The 21,612-nt window shown below is 36.8% G+C and overlaps 4 protein-coding genes across 6 annotated transcripts in view; 2 read left to right on the top strand and 2 right to left on the bottom strand.

The window, feature by feature from the left end:
• ttll7 (tubulin tyrosine ligase-like family, member 7) overlaps nt 1–6,464 on the bottom strand; it is a 63,698-nt gene extending 57,234 nt beyond the window's left edge. Inside the window, exons 1-2 of the mRNA XM_079483591.1 lie at nt 6,280–6,464; nt 921–1,155 (exon numbers count right to left, since the gene is read on the bottom strand). Of these exons, the coding sequence (XP_079339717.1) occupies nt 921–945 (25 nt within the window). The 5' untranslated portion in view covers nt 946–1,155; nt 6,280–6,464. The remainder of the gene's footprint in view (nt 1–920; nt 1,156–6,279) is intronic.
• A 1,659-nt stretch (nt 6,465–8,123) lies between these two features.
• On the top strand, nt 8,124–13,000 carry prkacba (protein kinase, cAMP-dependent, catalytic, beta a). The gene is made up of 10 exons (XM_079483186.1): nt 8,124–8,446; nt 9,007–9,068; nt 9,151–9,279; nt 10,132–10,230; nt 10,335–10,417; nt 10,499–10,625; nt 10,715–10,810; nt 11,602–11,724; nt 12,080–12,244; nt 12,345–13,000. Exons 1-10 carry the CDS (start codon nt 8,269–8,271, stop codon nt 12,468–12,470), a joined length of 1,188 nt encoding a protein of 395 aa, XP_079339312.1. The 5' UTR covers nt 8,124–8,268; the 3' UTR covers nt 12,471–13,000.
• Nucleotides 13,001–13,586: 586 nt separating this feature from the next.
• samd13 (sterile alpha motif domain containing 13) lies at nt 13,587–17,639 on the top strand. Of its 3 annotated transcripts, none has more exons than XM_079482842.1 (5): nt 13,587–13,749; nt 14,677–14,821; nt 14,899–14,938; nt 16,393–16,504; nt 16,822–17,639. In XM_079482842.1, the coding sequence occupies exons 3-5, from the start codon at nt 14,901–14,903 to the stop codon at nt 16,963–16,965; spliced, it is 294 nt and encodes a 97-aa protein (XP_079338968.1). In that variant the 5' UTR covers nt 13,587–13,749; nt 14,677–14,821; nt 14,899–14,900; the 3' UTR covers nt 16,966–17,639. The 3 variants fall into 3 exon arrangements, with proteins under 3 accessions (XP_079338968.1, XP_079338970.1, XP_079338969.1); XM_079482844.1 differs by having other exon boundaries at nt 13,739–13,940; XM_079482843.1 differs by lacking the exon at nt 13,587–13,749 and adding an exon at nt 13,930–14,159.
• On the bottom strand, nt 17,322–21,167 carry uox (urate oxidase). Its single transcript, XM_079482841.1, has 8 exons — nt 20,887–21,167; nt 20,597–20,809; nt 19,886–20,002; nt 19,726–19,804; nt 19,341–19,524; nt 19,125–19,248; nt 18,949–19,032; nt 17,322–18,388 (listed from the first exon to the last, which is right to left on the bottom strand). Exons 1-8 carry the CDS (start codon nt 20,905–20,907, stop codon nt 18,314–18,316), a joined length of 897 nt encoding a protein of 298 aa, XP_079338967.1. The 5' UTR covers nt 20,908–21,167; the 3' UTR covers nt 17,322–18,313.
• Nucleotides 21,168–21,612: the final 445 nt, after the last annotated feature.

Here is a 21,612-nt window from a genome sequence, read left to right as displayed (position 1 = left end):
AATTCCAAGTGTTTTATTTTACATTTAAGAAGAGGGCTTATAAATGCTTAGATTTTCCAAAATACCACAGTCTGGTATCGACACCAGAGATCTCAGAATTAATATCACATTTTATGAAGTCACCTCAAACATTTCTCTCATGTTTTCCCTTAAATTGAATCATCAAAGCCACAGTGTGTTATCTATAATCCTATCATAGATCTGTGTTTATACTGTAAGGTAGCATACAGTGTTTATTTTTGTTGTCCATTTTATATACGTATTATATATATTGTCATGGAATATATGACTAAATTGAAACTTAACCCTTGTATGGTGTCCATATTTGTGTTACTGAGACAATATTACGTGTGTACTGTATTATTTGGTTACATACATTTAAAAATGTAACGTAAATAACAATTAATGTAAATGGCAACAAAAAAGTATGCAAAAATACTTAAAGGCCCCCAAATGTAGCCTTACAACATGAAATATAAATCTTATGGCCAATTTTTACTTGTGCGTTGGACCTTTCATTTATACTTCTGCGTCGCTGTCCGCGTCGACAGGCAATGACCACTAGGCGTCAGTATAAAGGCGTACAGTAATTTATTGTGAAATTTTAACCCTTTAAATGTAATTAAATCACAGGGACAAAAACAAATGTCCCTTATACAATGGATGTCATAAGGGTCCAATGGTGTCTGGTTATCAACATTCTTCAATATATCATACAGGTTGGAATGACATGAGAGAGAATAATTGATGAACGATTTTCCAACACATTTAATGTGTAATTTGTCTATGAGGGAGACTGAAGATGAAAAATAAAAAGTTAATCTGGGCCTGCAAGAACTGTCCTGTCAATCATTCAAACCCAAGTTCTTTCAACGTTCTAGCTCACTTTCGGGGTTTCTGGACTGCAGAATCACGCTTACCTCCATCATTTGGGGGTGAGGGCATATCTCAAGCAGTATCTGCCCAGCCTCTGTGACTTTTGGCACCAGTCTACTTCTCCCTCGCTGTCTTTACTGAAACAGTTTCAGGAGGTGGCAAGATCATCTGTCCTCCAAGATCACAAGACAGGATACGGTACAAAGGGCGGCTGTAGACCGTAAATCTTGAAGGAAAGAGGTCAAGGCTGCTCCACAGAGCCACAGACGGACAAGGTGTCTGAAAAACAGCAAGATGGGTATTGTCAGACAGAGAGAAACACTGGAGGAAACTGCACAGCCGGCCAAACGTTTGCTGTGTCACTCAAACATATCAAGTGGGCTGACAGCGGGTTTCACCTCACTGATCAGCTCTCAACGCCTGACGAAAACTACGCCAGAACAATTTCTGTCTGCTGTCTGTCAGACGGATGCAACATGAGCGTCGCTGGCTCATCAGCCTGTGAGATTTCTGCATGTTTAACATTCTAATGCTCGACAGACATGCCTGTAATCTGTTATGGAGTCGAGCGCGTCTAACAGCTCCGCAAAAAAACCCAAAAACATTACAGAATAACAGGAACTCATTTCTGACATTTACTTTTTCAACAGCAAAGATGGTGATGATGCAAATCTCCCTCCCAACATAATTCAACACATGGACTTGTTCTAGAGTAGGCAAGAGAGGCAGCTCGTCCACATAAACATGGACCGGGTAAACTGGTATAAATAGACTGAATGGTAAGTACACAAGTTCACACACGCACAAACACACACTGAACCAGAATGAATGTAAAATGACTGGGAACGAGGATGTGTGGGAGAGTTTTTACATCGACGTTGCACCTCAGCACAGGTGACCTTTATTACACCAGCAGTGTTTACTGAACGTTTGTTGACTAAGTCTGGAAAAAAAACTGTCTAATAATATCAACATTCAAACAAGCCTTCGTAATAATAACAATTACAAACAATCGAATACAAACTAACTTCTATGTTTTATCATTTGTTTAGTAATAATGAAAATAGTCTACTTCTACAACTAATAGTGGCGTTGATAGAGTGTAATGTTGCTCGTACATGATGCTCCGACGGTGCAACAAATAATTTTTAATGTAAATATAATTGACAGTTTCTTCAAATCCATAACATCCAGGTTAACAAATAAAATAAGCAGAGATGCTGCAATGGTGTCAAGAATAAATAAAAACATTCGCACACCTCTAACAAAACATAATTTAGATCAACCTTTAGACTTTTTCATACTTTAACATTGTATTAATTGAATCATAATTTTAAATCAGATAATAACATACATGTATCCAAATGAACCTCATCTCACAACTAAGATCCAAAATAAAGAAATAAGTCTAGAGATACTTTTCTTTGTAAATGTATTTCTTAGTATACAGTAGAACATTTTTTATTATTATAATTAAATGCATGTTTTTGTTATTATGTCAATACATATGCACCATTTCAATAAAGTGTGTTTTTGTTGAAAATAATGACTTCTCTTATTTAAGATCCTCTGTTAGAAACGTTTTATGTGGCGGATTGAATCTTTGTTAAACGTTTCTAACTTCTATTATAATCGGCACAACCGCAAAACACAAGACAACACTGACCTCAGGTGGTGCGTTTGTAAAGTGCATTTCCACGCATCTAAAAGACAAGCTACCACATTAATGTTACAAAGAATCAATAAGATGGCTGATCTGTTGATTTAAACAACATTTAAATAGCATTTCTGGTAAATCTAAATATTTTCAGATTACATAAAAACGCTTTCACAAAGGCCCTCCTGTTTACAGCTGGTATTAACATCTGTGTCTGGTGGTCCACTCACAAGTGGTCAACCGAGACAAATCACTATTTACACCTGCCATTGGATTCTTCACAGAACGAGACCACCTGTTCCTGGTTTTCAGAGCTCCTTTTGAATACATTTCCTAGTTTTACCTTTTAGCATTTTAGGGTTGATGTTACAATGAATATGTATTTACGTAACTTTTTACGAGTTTAAAATGGTCTGTATTTGTTAACATTAGTTAATGGATTATTTCACATGAACTAACAGTAAACAAAACCTCGACAGCATTTATTGAAAACATTTTAAATCAAACGTTGTATCTGTTACCATTAGTTAATGCACAATGAACATCAATTGTAACATTGACTAACATTAATAAAGATGAATCAATTGTGAAAAACTATTGCTTATTGTTAGTTCACATTCGTACGTATTAATGTTAAACACACACGACGTTAAAGTGTTCTTAAACAGTGTAACGTTTTGGAACTTGAAAATATTTGATTCAGCATCTCCATCAATTTCACTAACAACATCTAAAACAATATCAGTCTTCATGAGAAGATTTTAGGGTCCTGGAGGCGACTTTTCTTAGGAGTCATAACTCAAAAACATTTCTGTATCTCTCTAAGGTCTTCCCTCTGCGGCAGGCATTCCCACATATCGTCACGTCTGACTTTTCCTTTTATTTGCTTCATCAAAGTCAATGTGGTTTATTCAGAGTGATGTCGGCCCAAGTCTCGGAGCTCTTATTCAGACATCAAAGGATTGATCCCACTCAGGGATCTATAAACTGTATATCATTCCAGAGGACCCTGTCACCAATGTGCCATTGCCATTATTGAAAGTCTCTTTGCATAAAAAGCATCTGTTTCAGTAACTATCACTTCTGTTCCCGAACTGTAAAGTACTAATGCAATTAGACCAGCCCCTAAAAGAGCCATGCAGACAACGTATAGAGCTGCAGTCAATCTGTTATAGCGCTGACAGCCAGGCCGCTGTATGATGAATGAGTGCTTCAGTAATCTTTCATCTCATGTATCACCCTGACAGCTGCGCCACCCACAATCCACTCACTCTTTATTTCCTCTGAGACGCCGCATCACTTCCTGTTGGCTCTCTCAGCTGTAGAGGGAGCCAGAGAGGAAAACGCAACATCACCCTGTTACTAATAAAGGCCTGAAATAACTGAAAGAAAAAATAATCCCCAATAAAAAGGGAAGAAATATAACATCACGTGACGCTTTGAAGAAACTACAAAAATGTGTTACTGAAGTCCTTCTCTTAAAAGCTCCACTTAGGACCAAAAAAGGGGGATTTTAACACTCTCATACAGTGAAATAAAATGTAAACTATAAATAAAAACTTTTCAGAAGTTGATCAACGTCCAAAGATTGCTTTGTTAAAAAGTGCAATGTTACGTGTATGGCATTTTAAAGATGTACATATTTTTTAAACTTTCAAGAAACCGTGAAAACCATGACAGTGCATGTGTCTCTTTGATAGGAGACGCTCATTCACAATAAACAAGCACTTCGATCAACCATTCATAATAATGATCTCACAAACCAAGATACCCATTTCAATATAATGTCATTCCTAAACAAGAATATATATCATTGTGACGAAAATTGTAAACGAAAGGACCCACTGTCTGTCTATTATAATGGCTAGCTAATTGAGACCATTAAATCCAATGTGTTAAAAACATATTGTAAAATATTATACGACTCATGCGTGACTTATGTGAGATTAGATTTCAATTTAAACAGAGAAGTCGCACTTAGAAAATGTGTTAATGTGACTTTAGATAAAAAAAATGTTTAAAGAATACTTTTTAAAAGTTTTTTAAGACCTCTATGTAGCTATTAGTCATTTTTGTAAATACATTTTACTAGTGTGACTTTAATGTATCAGTCAGTTCCAAGTATTTTACCACAGATTAAATCGTTGAAATTATTCAAAGTACTGACATTCATCCATTTATAAATTTGACTTAAGAAATGAAAAATATCAAATAAATGTATAGAAAATAATTGCTGCATTAAGTGTTTACGATTCCAAACTGTTTTAACAGCTCTTATATTTCTCTCGTATTGTGAGTATTGTTGCACCATCAAGAAACATGGCAAGACTGAGAAAAGATGCAAAACCCTGATGTGCAAATATAACGCAAAGCGTGGGGTGTTGAGTTCCATGTGCTCTAAAATTAGGAACAGCTTTAAACCATGTACAGTAAAGTATGTCTCCATGGCGACCTAAAAACCACACCGCATCCAAACCTGAACACACAGATAAATAACTACAACCACCAGACAAACTCAAAGCTCTAACTTTTAATGACAACTGACTGATCTCATCCTGAAAGTCGTCCTCTCGGAAGACGGCAGTGATGTAATCCGCTCTTGCTCTTGAATCACTGGTTTGTTACGGCACAGAGCTCATGGCACGTCCTGGACAAACATGCAACTGTATGTGAGGTTTACTGCCTACAGCCCACACGAATACAAGCCACACTAAAAGAGTTCCTCAACTGCGTTCGGACACCAGCGTCATTTTGTTACTTGATTGTTGCTCGAATGCAGTGCTGAGCGTATCCTCATTCAGCCATGCAGCTCGTGACCTGCAAGTCATGATATCAGCCACTAGTTCACAAACAATGCACTTTATCCTAGAAAGACGAATACATGTGGGTGTTTGCGGATAGACTGATGAATACTGTAAATAACAGATCTGCTTCCTATTTAACATCAAATTTCTTCAGAGGTAAATACGGCTTGATTTACACATTAAATGTCCTTTAAAACATGACATTAAACCATTCTAAATGTGTTTTAAAATCGACTCTATGGACGTCTAGAATTGATTTATTGCAAAGGGTAAAATGAGTGTAACCATACACACAGAGAGAGAAAGACAAACACTATAAGCCTGCTGCTGTTTTCCAGCCACATTGTTCAGATTTGTCCTGGTTTGTATTTATCTGCCTCATGTGCACTAGTTTATTAAGGATCAAGGCCTGCTTGTATGCAGGCCGCACAAGGATGCTCACGACCAGATCTGCACCCAGACACCCGCTTAACTCTTTTAACACTTCATAATAGGACCTTTCCAAACAGCTCACAGTTCAACACTGCACTGCACTGGCGTGTTATTTTCATTCATTCGCAACTACATTCAACGCGATATGTACTGATGCAACGAGGCCCAGATAATAACAGCTGAATTGGCAGGATTTTGTGCCGAGGTGCCTGCACTCATAAACGGAGCACAATACAACACTATGGATGTTATGAAGCATGTTATTAATAAAGCAGATGACGAATTGAACACAAACAGCAGATATGAAAGATGAGGGATGCAGGGATGCAGGGATGCAGGGATGCGTCCAGCCGCCTCCACGAGACATTAGGGCTGGTCAACCCTTTGCCGGGACATTTGTTAATAGCTGTAAATGGTTATTTTACATAAATAAGTGTGACAGATATGATGAGATGAGTTACGATAAAAACGAAATTCAGACGATAGATAGATTATAGGTAGAGTGGTTACCTAAACACAAGCTCCAATCTCTGTCGCGGTGCTGTCGCTTTTCGTCGCTCATTTGTGTCTTTTTTGTGAATAAACCTTGTTGTTGTCAAAAGTACTTTTTTATTTATTCTTAGAGATAAATGAAGGTTGGTTCTGGAATGAATGCACTGTACATGTCCTGTATGTCGCCCTGTTAAAACAAGTGTACGATGAAGATGGACTGAACCATTACACAAACGGGGCCACGCATACTGTATATCTTACAACACCACACATTCAGTGTTCCTTAACATTCATATGGGCAAATTTGGATCAATATTACTATTTAAGTCGAGAATAATCGCGGAATGGTGTTTTTTTTCTCGTGCGGTTTATATATTTATCCCGCTGTTCACTGAATGGACTCTTCCGGAGCGCACGGACTCTTAGCAACAAACCAATTGTTTCCATCCGGGTTCCAATTCAGATGACGAATAATAAACATAAAGAAAGAAACAAAATAAAGATTGTTTCAGTCATTTGGAATAAAAACAATCAAATATTTTTCTTTTATGAAGTAAATGAATTCTTAAATACGTTGACGTCTTTATTTTAACATAATATTTTAAAGGCTTAGGGATCGTTTATAGGGTGCATAGAGTTATTAATATCACTACGGTTCAATTCTTATCGAACTAATAATTGTATTAATCTGTTTTCTTTTAGTTAAAGTTTAGGATACGTTCTTGCCGTTTTACTGAAACACGGTAACGTTGTAGTTTAGCAGAAATGAAGGGATTGTTAGCTGTTATTACAGATACCAAACGTGTTTAATTTAAATGTAGTTAATCACTTTTTAAAGATATTTTTTAACATAAATTACTGTGAGTTCATGTAAATCGGAAAGGTTTTATCAACGATGATTATTGCGTCTGTCCTCCGCTTGATGGCGCAAGACTCACGCAATGTTTTCCAATCGGTAAAAATACAAACAATGACCAATAAACTAGAAGTTGTCTGCCTTTCTCTTGCCCTTTTGTAGTTGTTTCCTGTTTTTATTACAGAACAGTGTCAATCTTAAAACTAAAATGAGCCGTATTAAACCATCAGATTGGTGTGTTGCTATTTAGGCTACATTATTCATCTGTGGAGTTTTAATGCATGTAAATGTGAAAAGAACAAAAGAAACAAACCTAATCGTGTCTGAAAATATAGAGATGAATGGAGAAAAAATCTTTACTTCATTGCATAAATTACAAATTTGCTCTCATGATGGTCAAAATGTCCTTTTGTTTCAAAGTATTTTGCTCAGCTACTCTGCATTTTGGAGGATAAGTAAAGGCAATTTGATTTATTTGTAAAAACTACACAACATTTACTAATGCATTATTCAAATCAAAAATGTATTTTGTTAGATTGTGTCAATTTAAACTAATATGAACTGGGTTGGTATTAACTAACATCACTTTTTCGCCCTCATGTCATTAAAAACCTGTGTGTGACTCTCTGTGTCTGTGAAACAAAAAAGATATTTTGAGAAATGTTGTTTTGTGTTCATACAATGGGAGTCAATGGAGGTCAGTGTAGCAAAGTTTTTTATAATATCTTCTCTTATGTGCAGAGGAACAACAAAAGAAAGTCAGATTTACAGTGACATGATGATTTTAGTTTTTGCATGAGCTGAACGAATAGCATAAAACATTTTTATGATTTCGTTGTTAGTTCATATCTAATGTGTGTCTCAAAAGAGAAGTTTTGCGACTAATCACTCATTGAAAATCAATGCATACCTGCTGCGTTGACCTTTGACATACCATAGTGTTTGTATGTTTGTTTATTTTCCCCCCCGGCTGTTTTGTATGTTGACCCTTAACAGGAAGTATAGCAAGCTCAGTGGTGGTAAGACAAAGTCTCACTATATTAATCTACACCATGCATGTCAAACAGGAAATGACTCTGAGCTCCAGAGACTTCAGCTGAAGAACGTCTGTGGTTATCAAACAAATTGAGAGTGTGTGAACGGTGTGCGTTATGGCCCAGGGAAAAGATCAAAACTTTGGGCATTCAGCAGGCACCAACTCAGCCCTTCAGAAGCTGGACACCTTAGCCAGCCGTTTTTTTTACAAGTATCGCAAAGGGTGCCAGGAGAAAACGCAAGAAAATGAGGGGCCGCATGTGTCAGAATACACCGTTCTTTGGGACACAACAAGTAAGTCAAGCTTTTCAACACAGTTTCATTTGGTAGATTTTAAAATGACACAGCATAACAACAAGTACCATCTCTTCATACACTGACACATTTCTCCATTATTCGTTCTTCGACAAACTTACCAGCATAACCTCCCAATAAGAATGAAGAATATTGCGCCTCTATTATTAGTTTGGTTGTCAAGTATTGTGTTTAAGACATGTGCAAATTTCTGTTCGTTTTCATTGTTCTCTGACTTTCTGTGGTTTTAGACAGGAAGAGACCGGTTTCCATCTCACAGACACTACATGTACAAGTTGTCGAGTTTTACATTAGCCTGAACTGTTAGATAGTCAGAACATTGCAGTGAAACTGACTTTTTACTAATCTGTGAACATCTGAGTTTGCATCTGCCGTTGGTGCGAAACATTTAACATGATATCTTTCGATCAGTCTTAGATGTGAGGATAACATTTAAACAGAGATTACTAGTGATTGAATCATTTATTTATCATATATCTGCCTTAGAAAACATCTAATTCATGTTAGTTTATTTAACATCCAGTGTATGCTTTGTACAGTGAAAGAATACTTGGCCAAAGCCAAAGAGGATTTCATGAGAAAATGGGAGAGTCAATCACAGGTAACAGAGCTTTATTGTAAATGCAATGGTCAAACTCCCTCTCGGTTTTTTTTACCTTGTTAACTTTGGTCTACTGTTGCAGAACACATCATGTCTGGATGAGTTTGATAGACTCACAACTCTCGGCACAGGCTCTTTTGGAAGAGTGATGCTGGTCAAACACAGACAGACAGGACAATATTACGCTATGAAGATCCTGGACAAACAAAAAGTGAGAACACATTCACATAGTTCTTAATAAACAAAACATTTTGACAGAAGAGAGACGGAAATCTCACGAAGGTCTCAAACTGAGCTCAGATTTGTCAAGTCTGCAATCAAAAGTCAATATAACCGAAGGTTTCAATGTGAACTCTTTTCATCAAATTGACCCAAATCCTGATTTCCAGAAATCCAGAGCAACTTCTGAGCAATAACATTTTCCACTGGGTTGACAAAATAGCCATTGTGTTTATTTTATGTGCAGTCATTGTACTTGATCTATTACCAATTTGTGCGAAATGTTATGTCCCCAAATGGAAACGAGAGCCAAGAAATGTCCCGTTTATTTTTTTTATTTTAAAATGACATTTCAGTAGATTCTGTCTGGTTTATGTCTCATTTGACGGTGATATTTATATGTATTTACAGATCATATAGAGTAAACGTGTGGTGACAGTAAGAGTTGATCACTATAATAATAATGAGTTTCCCCTGATGAGTTTCACATAGTGTTTTTAAAGTGATGTGTATTTATGATATACAGGATCTTATGTCATGATAGCACTCTCTGACCTGGAGAAATACAGAATACGGACATTAAATCCACATTTCTCTTTTCAGTGCCTATATCGAAGCACAAACAGAATATCCACAACCAAATCAAATATAGCAGTAGATCAACCATGAGGAGAGAGATCAGATACTTAGCAATTGAACACCTAGCAATGCCCTGGCAACCGTCAAAACATCATTTATTTCATTTTTACATGAAAATGTATTTGTTTTAAACTGTCTTATTTATTGTGTTGTCATTTTCGTTTAGTTAGACTTGTTTCTAATGTGACTTCTTTATATGTTTCAGGTGGTAAAGCTCAAACAGATAGAACACACATTAAACGAGAAGAAGATATTAGAGGCGGTCTCTTTTCCTTTTCTTGTGAAGCTCGAGTATGCTTTTAAGGTAGGCCTACGCCACATGAGGATGTGTGCAAAAAACAGCAATAACTTCTACATGCTGTGTTAGGATGTTTATTCTATGCTTCAGTTACGTATTTCTCTTTACAGGATAATTCTAATTTATACATGGTCATGCAGTATGTCCAAGGCGGTGAGATGTTTTCACATCTGAGACGAATTGGGAGATTCAGGTAAAAAGCTTCAGCACTAAATACACCGCGGATGTGTTCATGTTCCAGTGAGTTTGATAACCGTGTTCTGTCTACTCACAGTGATCCGAATGCTCGGTTCTATGCAGCTCAGATTGTCCTCACATTTGAGTATCTTCATAGCCTGGATCTCGTCTATAGGGACCTGAAACCTGAAAATCTGCTCATCGATCAGCAGGGATACATCCAGGTGTGCATCAATGTTGTCTGTACGTTCTGTTTCTTTTTTGATGTCCTGAAATTGACCTGGTGAATCTATAGCTCTTGCATGTGATTTAGGTGACAGACTTTGGATTTGCCAAAAGAGTTAAAGGCCGCACCTGGACGTTGTGCGGTACACCAGAGTACCTTGCTCCAGAGATCATCCTCAGCAAGGTAATGTCATTTAATGCTATACCGTTTTTGGAATTTCACTGTGAAAATCAACATAGAAAATTATTTTGGTCTAACAACATGAGAAATAAAGTAAAAAAGGAATAAGGGTTCTTTGTATAAATAGTGTTTTTTCATTATGTAGTCGGCGTTACTTTTGGCAGGGTAAGGTGACAAACGTATGCATAATAAGTGCAGATTAAAATAAACTCCAAGCACATTGAAAACAAGCAAACTCGGCAAACAAATTTTTTAATTTTTTATATAAATGATCCTTGCTGGGATCACAGGAAAGTACTGTGGTCAATACTGCCCTGCAAAGGCAAAGTGCAGTAACTACAAATTTGGTTAAAATTGAGATAAGGCTTGAAATGGGTTTTGACATCTGTTCTGTTTTAAGACCAGTTTTACTAGTTCAATGTGTCACGTTTCAGAGAAAAAAAAGTGTCAAACTATTGTGATCAATTGTAGATATACATTTACATTTTTACATTTATTCATTTGGCAGACGCTTTTATCCAAAGTGACTTACAAGTAGTTTTTTATACAGTGGCACATTACTGCAGAGCAATCAGGGGTAAGGTGTCTTGCTCAAGGGCCCTTCAGTCATGACCTGCTGGCACTGAGATTAGAACCAGCAACCTTCTGATCACAAGCCCAACTCTCTAACCATTAGGCCGATATACTATAGCAACCAATAATTTACACTGATTTGACATTTTTACAGGGCGATAAGTTAAACAAGACACACAGTAAAACGTTTTTATTTTTGTATTTGTTTTTTTGCTGTATAGGGCTACAATAAAGCTGTCGACTGGTGGGCATTGGGCGTCCTGATCTATGAAATGGCTGCTGGATATCCACCCTTCTTTGCTGATCAGCCTATTCAGATCTATGAGAAAATTGTGTCTGGCAAGGTCAGTAACATGAAAGAAATGAGGCTTTGATTCTTTAAACATAAGTTTTATACTTCATAATAAAATGATAAAATATTAATCATTTTTATTCATACTTCTTAGCAGTAAATAAAATGTATTTGTATTTTTTTATTGTAATGCTTTTTGCAACACTTCTTTTAATATTTTCTTAAAACATGCTAGGAACACTGCCATAATATTAAGAACAGCCTCCCCGCCCAAAAAACCCAAATGTGATAAACACACTAATGTTAGAAAAGTATTCAGTGTTTGTTAAGCAGCGTTTGCCTTCTTTATAACTTAATGACACATAATAATATAACCTTTAAACACGGCAATGTGTTCAACTTCATAGGTACGATTCCCGTCGCATTTCAGCTCAGATCTGAAAGATCTTCTGCGTAACCTGCTGCAGGTGGACCTCACGAAGCGCTTTGGCAATCTGAAGAACGGAGTCAACGACATCAAAAACCACAGATGGTTTGCTACAACAGACTGGATTGCAATCTTTGAAAAGAAGGTGTGGCCTCCTTTCTCTGACATATCATCCATACTCTTTTTTGCAGTTGTGTTTTTGTATTCAGATACAGTCATTTTCCTGTGTTTTTCCTGGTTTACAGGTTGATGCCTCAATTATACCAAAGTGCAAAGGACCTGGAGACACAAGTAACTTTGATGAATACGAAGAGGAAGATGTCAGGGTGTCTGTCACAGAGCAATGTCCTAAAGAGTTCCTGGAGTTCTAGATATTCAGTTCTTTATTCTATACTTTGATGATTTGAGTACTCAGCTGCATATGTAGCCTATCGAAATAAGCACACCCTTATTCTGTACGTACGTATATTTAATACCATTATTACATTTGTGCATTTTTAAGATCATCGTTTTATATTTTTAATGCTGATTAATTTATGCAATACAATGTCGTTAGGGTGCTACTGGTTTTCAGATTTTTCTACAGAATTCTTCATTATGTTCGATCAGTATGTTACGTTCAGTTTTATTCAAGAATCAAACAAAGGTCAACTCCCACGTGAGCAAAACTCTGCTGGATCAGAATCAAACATTAAACGTCTTTGATCTTGACATGGTCCCGCATTCATCTGAAACCGAATGCGTCTCGGACTGCACACAGATATCTACAGTTTGAATTAGTTGTTCTAATTGCTCTCGTTGACTATTCATAACAGCTTTTTGGGGAATTTGTTTATATTTGCTGTATATATTTTAGATCAAATTGTTTCAAATAAAGAAATCATTTGTATTACATTGTGATATTTTGATGCGTGTGCTTGTTGTTGTCCTATTAAGTGTACTTCTACATTCTCAAAGATGTGGCTGATGTTACAGTACTTTCCCTCTTTAAATAACACCTTAAGTTTGATAACTATATGCTGTAGGACTACTAACACATTGGACTGCTGCTAAAAGTGCTGTTGTAATACATAAATGTTTATCTATGTAAATGACCCAAAGCCACATCCATAAATAAGAGATACGATGTCAGATCTGACAATAGCCTTTAACAGTTTAAAATGATATTTATAATGAAAATACAATCTGAGCATCGCGTGATGGGGGTTGCAGACGAGTTTATCCTGTAGGTCCAATATGTAATAAAATGGTTCATTTGATTTCTCCATCAGTAATAATGTTCTTCCCACTTTGCATCTGTTGTGAAACGTGTGTTTCTGCATGTAGGCTACTGGTTAAGTAGGTCAGAGGGGAAAACCTTTAAAACGGTGTTTGACCCTGCAGCACGTGTGTCTTTGTGACCCCGAAGTGTGTCAAAGTCGAAACGAAACAATATGATCACAACGTTCAGCATAACGCACAAAACCTCTCCAAATAAACGACATCGCGCATGATTGTTGTTCACTACATTTCCCGTCGTTCCGAACTACGTTACCCATGATGCACCGTGCCCGCATTTGTCGGATTGTGCTGGAAATAAAGCGTAATATTGTTCCCGTGTTCAGAAATCAATTACGTTTAAAGCGTCCGGATAAAACATCTGTGTCATCGGTAAGATAAGAGCTCCGGCTGTTTTGGTGTATTTTCCGACTCTTTGTTTGTTTTCTTTGAAAGACGACAAATGTCATAAATGTGAAGTTAATGTGAGCTAGCTGGCTAATGAGTTCATGATGTGTGTTATATTAATCCTCCGACTGCTTAATTCACCAGAAAGCTCTTAACGTTACATGTGTGCTTTGATGGTAAACACACACACACACACACACACACACACACACGTTCATTTGTTCCTGATGCACAACATACTGTAGTGTTCAACGAATAAAAGCACAGATGCTTTATTTGCAGTCAATTGTGGCGATCTTTGTTTATAAATAAAATTCAACGGCATGCTTTAAAGCGATGCCTGTATTTGTGCTGGTCGTGTTTCTTTTCGTTTTTGACCAAACCAGTCAAACCAGGTGAGATGCGAATTAAATGTACTTGTGCTCCTGATATTAGACCTGTGAAACATAATCTGCTGTAACAATGTTATCATGTGTTTGCAGAATAAAGTTTGCGCTTTTATAGCACAATAGTGAGCAGTTTTGCGTAACATACGACGTCGCATTGTCTACCAAATACACAAAATGTTATTTCTTTGAAATCTTTAAAGTCTTTTTTGTGGTCCACAACATTTATAGTCAGTTTAAAATAATCCTGCTTCCACGTGGTAAAATGCTGTTGCGTAATATAGTTTTACTATAGTTTTTATTATTTATAGTATAATGACTAACTGTGTAGTATTAACTATAATAAACTGCAGGACATACTGCTGTAGACTCATATTTACTTTACCAGTGTTCCAAATATTAACTGCAGTTTACCATAGTAAATACTTTAGTATTTTTCTTCTGGGACGAACAGTTTTTACTGTATAAATGTTTAACTGTCTTCTTTAGATCTAAGACTATTGACCGCCTTGGTTTGTTGTTATAGTGAAGAACCGTTCAGAGACGTGAAGGCTTGCGTCCGTTTACAGAACATGTGGCAGCTCGGCACAGCTGGAGAGTAACACAACAAGGGAATGATCACGTCCTGAGGATCTAATGGAATAGAGCAGTCTCGCCTCTCTGACAAGCAGGTAAGCAGTAGATCCAGATCTGTCACACCAAAATCTCACCGTTGTATGATCATGTTTTATTTGTGTCTATTCAACAGTTATGGAAACTAAGGAAAATGGTTCGGTTGACAGCAAAAGGTAAGTGTATGAAGTGTTGATATCAAAACGACGTTGATGAAATTGAGTGGCCACGCATACAGTCATCGGACACATTTATTTCGGTGCGGATGCTCACAGAACAGCTCTGCAATATACGTCTGACAATGTGTAAAAAGTGAACACATACAATTGTATAATACTATGTGAAAAACAATATAATATAGTACAATATACACCAAATAACGTGTTATACGCTTTAACGTTTAATAAATATGTCATAATATCAAAGAGATCTAATAGCATTTAGGCAAAAGAATTAGACTAAAAGCTCTTATATAACCAGCTCACACATATTTTGGGCAGCATGGCCAAATTCACAGCACTCTGATTAAATAAACCAGTGAATAAAGGTGCTAAAATGAGAGAAGAGCTACACATACATATGCAGACATGTTTCTAGTGGTCTTCTTTGTCTAACAGTGGCCGTATAAGAGCTTTGTGAGGCCTCTCTTTGGATATGAAACATGAATTCCCAGCTTCTCATTCTTAATTTTCCATTATTATTATTTACTGATTTTGGTTTCTTCACGATTTCTTCAGTAATTCCGATGGGCATACTTTGCAAACTGCCCTCAGTTATGCAATTTGCAAAAAAATGTACAGCACTATCTCTCCTAAAATATTCCCACACAGTAAATGTCATGTGTCTGCCTGCAAAAAATTAAAAAGCACTCATAAATGGCACTTAAACTGGATTTATCACATTATTGTCATGCTGAAAACAATAAGGATGACACATTTCAATTAAACAGAAAAAAAAGCCACCGATACGAGGAGGTCGTTGTGTCCAAATCTGCATATTTTAGTCTGGTCCACTTGACAAGAACTCTTATCAGAACCGTTTAAACAAAGTTAGTATTTTGCAAAAGTTCTCAATTCCCAACTTTCCCAGCAAAGCTTAGTGTAGAAAACCAATTTGAAGCATCTTCAGAGTTGTGAGATTGACCAGTCTGATGGACTCTCAGTTATTATATAAGAGGAGATCCACGGCAACCGATCTCCAAGCCCACTTTCGGTTCCACTGATACCATGGACATGTAGCATTTTTGGACTCATACAGCATCATTCCAACACTAAAAAACATTGAAGATCTGTATGTGTGCCGGAAGCTATTTCTGCTGTTTTGCAAACGTCTGCGAGACTTAGCAACAGTGTTAGACCAACCGCTCACCCACTTCGACCACACACTATCTCGCAACTAAACACTAGAAACACAGAGAGGTGGGAGGTGTGTTCTGATTGGCTAAAAATGTGTGGGCTCTCATAGACTCGCTTGTGTTGTTTGCAAGTCTAGTGGCAGGTTATTGGGTCATTTGAGGAACGCTATTCTATCAAATTTGCTTCCAGCAGCAAACAACTGACATCTTAATTGTTGGGCATATTTGGTTAAATCATACGAATTCATCAATTGAACATGTCTCACTTCCTGACAGTTCTGTGGAGAATGGGCAGCTGTCAGATCCAGCCCACTGGGCCGTCGCGGATGTGGTCAATTATTTTAAAGCGACAGGATTTGAGGAGCAAGCCAACGCTTTCCAAGATCAGGTATGATTCTCCTACACCACCACCAACAGTCTTTGGAGATAATATTAGGTATATAATATAAATAGCAGATTATTTGACCTATCGATAGTGTTAAGGTGTAATAAAATCAGTCTGTGGGTTTAAAAATAGACCATTTACAAATGTTTTCTTAGTTTCCAAACTATCTAAAAAGAATCGCACAATTCCTTAGCTGATTGTTTGTTATGAGTGAGGAACATTGTAAATACACATTCTACAAAATAATTTCAAGCTATATATTTGTAAATATCTTTATAATGACTTTTCTTAATGTACTCAAACACATCCGCCCTCAACAGGAAATCGACGGCAAATCTCTCTTACTAATGACTCGCAATGACGTTCTGACCGGACTGTCTATAAAACTGGGTCCTGCACTGAAGATATACGAGTATCACGTGAAGCCTCTCCAAACCCAGCACTTAAAACCCAATGTGTCATAGCTACTGCGACATGCCACGTGGACGCATGGAAGACAATCACAGCAGGAGAACGCAGGGTAACTGCTGGCAGAACCAATACATCTTAAGCATCTTAACAAATAAATGAAAAAAATGTATTAATTTATGGTGAATTGCTTTTAGGGTGTCATTCTACTGTACATGCACAAATAACGGTTTACCGCCTTTAAAAGTCATTTGGTCGTGGTTGTACATAATTCATTATTGCTTTTAACATAAAATGCTTGGTTTAAAAACGATGATCACCTTCGACATGATGAAAAGTGGCTTGAACTAAATTTAAAACGCTTTCCTGAAGACTTTTCTGTGTTACGCATGAAGTACATTTGAACGGAAGTGAGAACATTAGAAAGTGGTGCTTTTATTGGTTTGTTGTTCATTTTTCCACTGTATTTCCCCATTCATAACAGTCAGCACAAATGATGCGATGTCAGAAAATGATGGCTTGGTGCATGCCAGGTTTGTTTGCAGGAGCGATTGTGATCCGTGCTGCTATTAATTCTGTTTATTTATTCAATTCTGTAACTAAAAATGTGACGGACAGGCAGCACAACACTGTAATTCTGTGATGAGTTTGTGAAACAGGGTGCTTTAAAAGGGCGAAAGTGTGTAACACGGACGTGTAGCTTGCAATAAATGGTGCTTTACCGATTGCTGATCATGTCTACTGACTGTCTCCATACTTGTGTGTGTATGTGATTGATAAACGACTAAATTATGACTTTTATTGTAGAAATAACCCCAGAGTCATAGATTGCATCCCTTTTCCAAAACCTAAAATGTACGTTTTACAAAAAGTTATTATTCAATTAAAGGTATAAAATGTAAAACAAATGATTAGTTAAAAGTCATTATATGTCAATTATTACAATTATATTTGTAACCTTTTGTCTTATGCACCTTTACCCTTTTTTTACTCAGCTGTTGTCTCGTGTGTGTGTGTGTGTGTGTGTGTTAGCCCCATGATGGATGAACCATCTATCTGGTGTTATTATATTTGCTATGATTTTTTATATTATTTAGCATTATTTTAGGTATATTTCTGAGTAGCCTGATCCACACTGGCCCTTTGTTTCACTTCCATATTTCATATGATGACCTGCAGTGCTGGGGTTTCCAGCTCTGTTCCTGGTGTCCTTAATAATCGGCAAACCCTAAATATTTCATGACAGCTGAGATCAGTATTTCAGTTCTTTAAATGTTTTCAATTTATCCAGTAGTTGTATTCAGTGTGTTTTCTTTTTTGGCATAGATTATCTAAAACGGTTATTTCTACTTCAAGATGTCACTGAAGTAAGATCTTTAGTGTGTAAAGGTTTTCTATCTCTATTCAGAGTTTGGCTCGTGGCTTTCTGCGCACTGTTCCTGAGATGTTTCCTGATGGATTATCAAGAGGAAGATAAACCTGAAACAAATACACAAGAGCAACTTGTAAATGTATATACTTTTAAAAATGTGATCATATGATTTTGTATTTGGATATGGGGATTTAAATGCACTTGGAAATACAAATTGAGACTTTATGTCAGTTAGTTTAACACAGTGCTCATTGTATAGGACTATCTTTGAAAGACCTGGAATATTGCATGCGAGTTGAATGGAGTACCCGTGTGATACTTTTCTAGTGAATTTTGTATGTTCACTATAAAATTTGTTTCATTTTGATTTGAAGTTTAAAATGTTAAGTACCCATTTAATGAGAGTGCCTACAATTATTCCAAACTTCTTAAGTATTTTATAGAGGAAAAGAGGTTTAAAATATGATGGTGTTGATAATAGAATTTTCATTTTGTGTGAACTATCCATTTAAACCCAAGGAAAAAACATTTTAGGTTTTCGCCAAAATGTTTGGCCATAAAAGCACTTTGGATATTTAAGGTGCGGACACCTTCTTTGGACTTTGTTCTGTTTCAATACAGACACGCATTCAAACAAACAAGAGTTTGATGGATAACTCTCGCTCACCTCATCCCTATTCGAGAGTCCAAATTTCGTCATGTCAATTATGAAATAATGCTGGTTGGGCATTATTATCTCGATTTCTTCCACCTGTAGAACAAGATTCACGATTAACAGAAAACAATAACAACACTATAGAAAGTGTTAAATGAAAATCACGCAGAACAGCCGATTCGACTCGCCTCTGCTATTCTGTCGAGCACCAGGACTTGTGTTTCATACAGAGTCTTCTGTACAGATGGAGAGTATTCTCCACAATCATACGGTCCAGCAAACTTCTGAACGATGGTGTCCCTTACCGTTTTCCTACAAGGACATTTTTATACATCTTAGACCTTCATGTTATGTTATGAAGTTTAAATAACACAGAGGACCAAGAAGTTTTGGGTTTACAGTACCACGCAACATCAAATGCCACATTGACGGTGTTGTAGCGCCACTTTGCATAAACAGAAGTGCAGAAGAATCGGTCCTTGGCATCTGTGAGAGTGGTGAAGCGGTCTCGCAAGAAACCCTCGAAACCAGACTGAGTGGTCTTCAGTAACTTCATATCTCTCAGACCACTGTGAACCACTGGAGTCACTGGAAAAATATACATGTCGAATAAAGCTTTGCACTTATGTATTTATGTTTTCGTTCAAGGTCCAAAAATGTTTATGTTGAAAGTTTGAAATGGAGAGTACACTGAGGAAATTTTATTTTCATGACCCCAGTTCATCAGAATTGACAGCAAAATCTCTGATCCTGAATGATGTTTTATTTGAAACATGTTTTTATACGTACTTTTCAGATGTTGTTCGACCTCACAGAAGTGCAAGGCCTCGTGGCAGTGGATGAAAGCATGTGTGTGCTCGATTCCATTCTGTTACATTCATAATACTCATATTAATAACAAAAGTTTTAACTCTAGGCTTCTATTATGTTTAAACAGTCGCGTTGGCACCTTTTCCAGTCTTTTCCAGGGAACTTCATCAATGTTCACCCTCACTCTTGTGACATGCGTGAACGATGTGAGGAAGTGTTCACAGATATCCAGGGCAAAGCCCTCAATGGTCTTAATCTGTAAGAAAACAATCCAAAAAGGATTATACATAAAAGGTTCATAATAAAGACATACAGAACAGAATCGACATTGTAGCATTGTCATTGCATCATGAATACTAATATAAAGATGAACTGTTTAAGATTTGCACACCCGATTCATAACACACTTTAAATGGGTCAGTGATATGAAGACTCCATTAAACTGTCATGAGTTGTGTGAAAAAAGCTTTTTTGAAGGCAGAATTAGTTTGGTGCAAAAAGAAAATGGCTTTATACTCAAAAACAGTTTGGAAAATAATTTCTTTGAAAGGAGAGTACACTCATTGAAAAAATATGAAAGTTTTTAAAAGCTTGTTTCTCACATTGGGCATCTTTATTACACTCTTTATAAAGGTGCTTCAAACGGTTCTTCACAGGGATGCCATAGAAGAACAATTTCAACCTTTTACCACTTTTTTAAATAATCTATGTAACATTTTTCACAGCAAAGTACCTGAAACAGAAAGGTTCTTTGGATGTTACAGGTTCTTCATGGAACCAAACAGCCGATTGGTTTTTCTATGGAGCACTATTATTTTGAAATATGTATGTAAATCAATTAAATACTTACTCCCTTAAGTTTGGCAAGAGCGTGGACAGTGTTTTTAATGGTGTCGGTGGGGATGATGTCAGAGTTGTCGCCGGTCAGGTAATCTTTGCGGCTCTTCAGTGTTAACTGAACGTCTGCCACCAGCTCAGTAATATGATGGTGAGTCCCTTCACGACGAATGTGAAAAACTTTCACTGTGTCCTTCCCATAGCCGGTCCTCACAAACTCAACATTCTGCAGAGCAAACATCATTAAATGACACAAAAACTGTCCACACATCCACACATGCAATAAAAGTGAATGCAGTATACCTGATTTGAGATACCGGCCATGATTGTAACTGAACAAACTTCTGCTCCAGGAGTTCAGGTGCTTTTTTGTAGGAGCAGAGGGTTTTGTTAGGGAGGCTGGGTCGTTTACCTGTTTTGTGCTTTGCAATGAGTCGACATGGTCCTTGATCTTCATGAGATCAGAAGCTGATTTGCTAAGGGCCCATCAAAACAAGCCGCCTCTCTCTGATACCTCTGTCCCGCTGGACACAGGTTCACATGCTGACCGCAGTCACATCCTACTACGCCTCATGAATAGGAATGACCCAACATTTCATCAGGTCCCGTGTCACCCCTCTTATCTGTTCATGAACTAAAGTTCATCATGTTGAGGAATATGACAGTAGGGACTGAGCAGTTTGGTTTGCCAAACTAAACTAAAGATTTTCAAAACTTTTTATAGAATTTCTTTGCAGCAAACAGTATATTTATTAAATATGTTATAAAATATTAAATAATTTAATATTTAAATAACACAAACAATTAAACCCGTTTTCTTTTGGTTTAAATATAATATTATTTTATTGAATTGTTATTATTAAAACATTTTATGAATTAAATAACATTAATATTAAATAAACAATTAGTTTTATTCTAAATTGTCTCTTTAGGTTTATTCTATAAAAAAATACTCAAATAATGCCGATCAAAGGTTGGGACGCACTGGATCCTTTCAATCAAAAGTTTGGTGCTTAAAGGCCTACATTT

This window comes from Barbatula barbatula, assembly GCF_947034865.1.
Source record: "Barbatula barbatula genome assembly, chromosome: 20".
NCBI classification, from domain to species: Eukaryota; Metazoa; Chordata; class Actinopteri; order Cypriniformes; family Nemacheilidae; genus Barbatula; species Barbatula barbatula.
This window is presented reverse-complemented; position numbering and strand designations above follow the sequence as displayed.

Excerpts from the sequence above, each read along its gene's own strand:
- samd13 (XM_079482842.1), top strand. The coding sequence starts at position 14,901 with ATGGAAACTAAGGAAAATGGTTCGGTTGACAGCAAAAG. Across the intron at positions 14,939-16,392 it reads GGTTCGGTTGACAGCAAAAG|TTCTGTGGAGAATGGGCAGC; the intron begins GTAAGTGTATGA and ends ACTTCCTGACAG. Across the intron at positions 16,505-16,821 it reads CCAACGCTTTCCAAGATCAG|GAAATCGACGGCAAATCTCT; the intron begins GTATGATTCTCC and ends CGCCCTCAACAG.
- prkacba (XM_079483186.1), top strand. The coding sequence starts at position 8,269 with ATGGCCCAGGGAAAAGATCAAAACTTTGGGCATTCAGCAGGCACCAAC. Across the intron at positions 11,725-12,079 it reads AGAAAATTGTGTCTGGCAAG|GTACGATTCCCGTCGCATTT; the intron begins GTCAGTAACATG and ends TCAACTTCATAG. Across the intron at positions 12,245-12,344 it reads TTGCAATCTTTGAAAAGAAG|GTTGATGCCTCAATTATACC; the intron begins GTGTGGCCTCCT and ends CCTGGTTTACAG.
- uox (XM_079482841.1), bottom strand. The coding sequence starts at position 20,907 with ATGGCCGGTATCTCAAATCAG. Across the intron at positions 20,810-20,886 it reads TGGCCGGTATCTCAAATCAG|AATGTTGAGTTTGTGAGGAC; the intron begins GTATACTGCATT and ends TTTGCTCTGCAG. Across the intron at positions 19,525-19,725 it reads GGTCGAACAACATCTGAAAA|TGACTCCAGTGGTTCACAGT; the intron begins GTACGTATAAAA and ends ATATTTTTCCAG.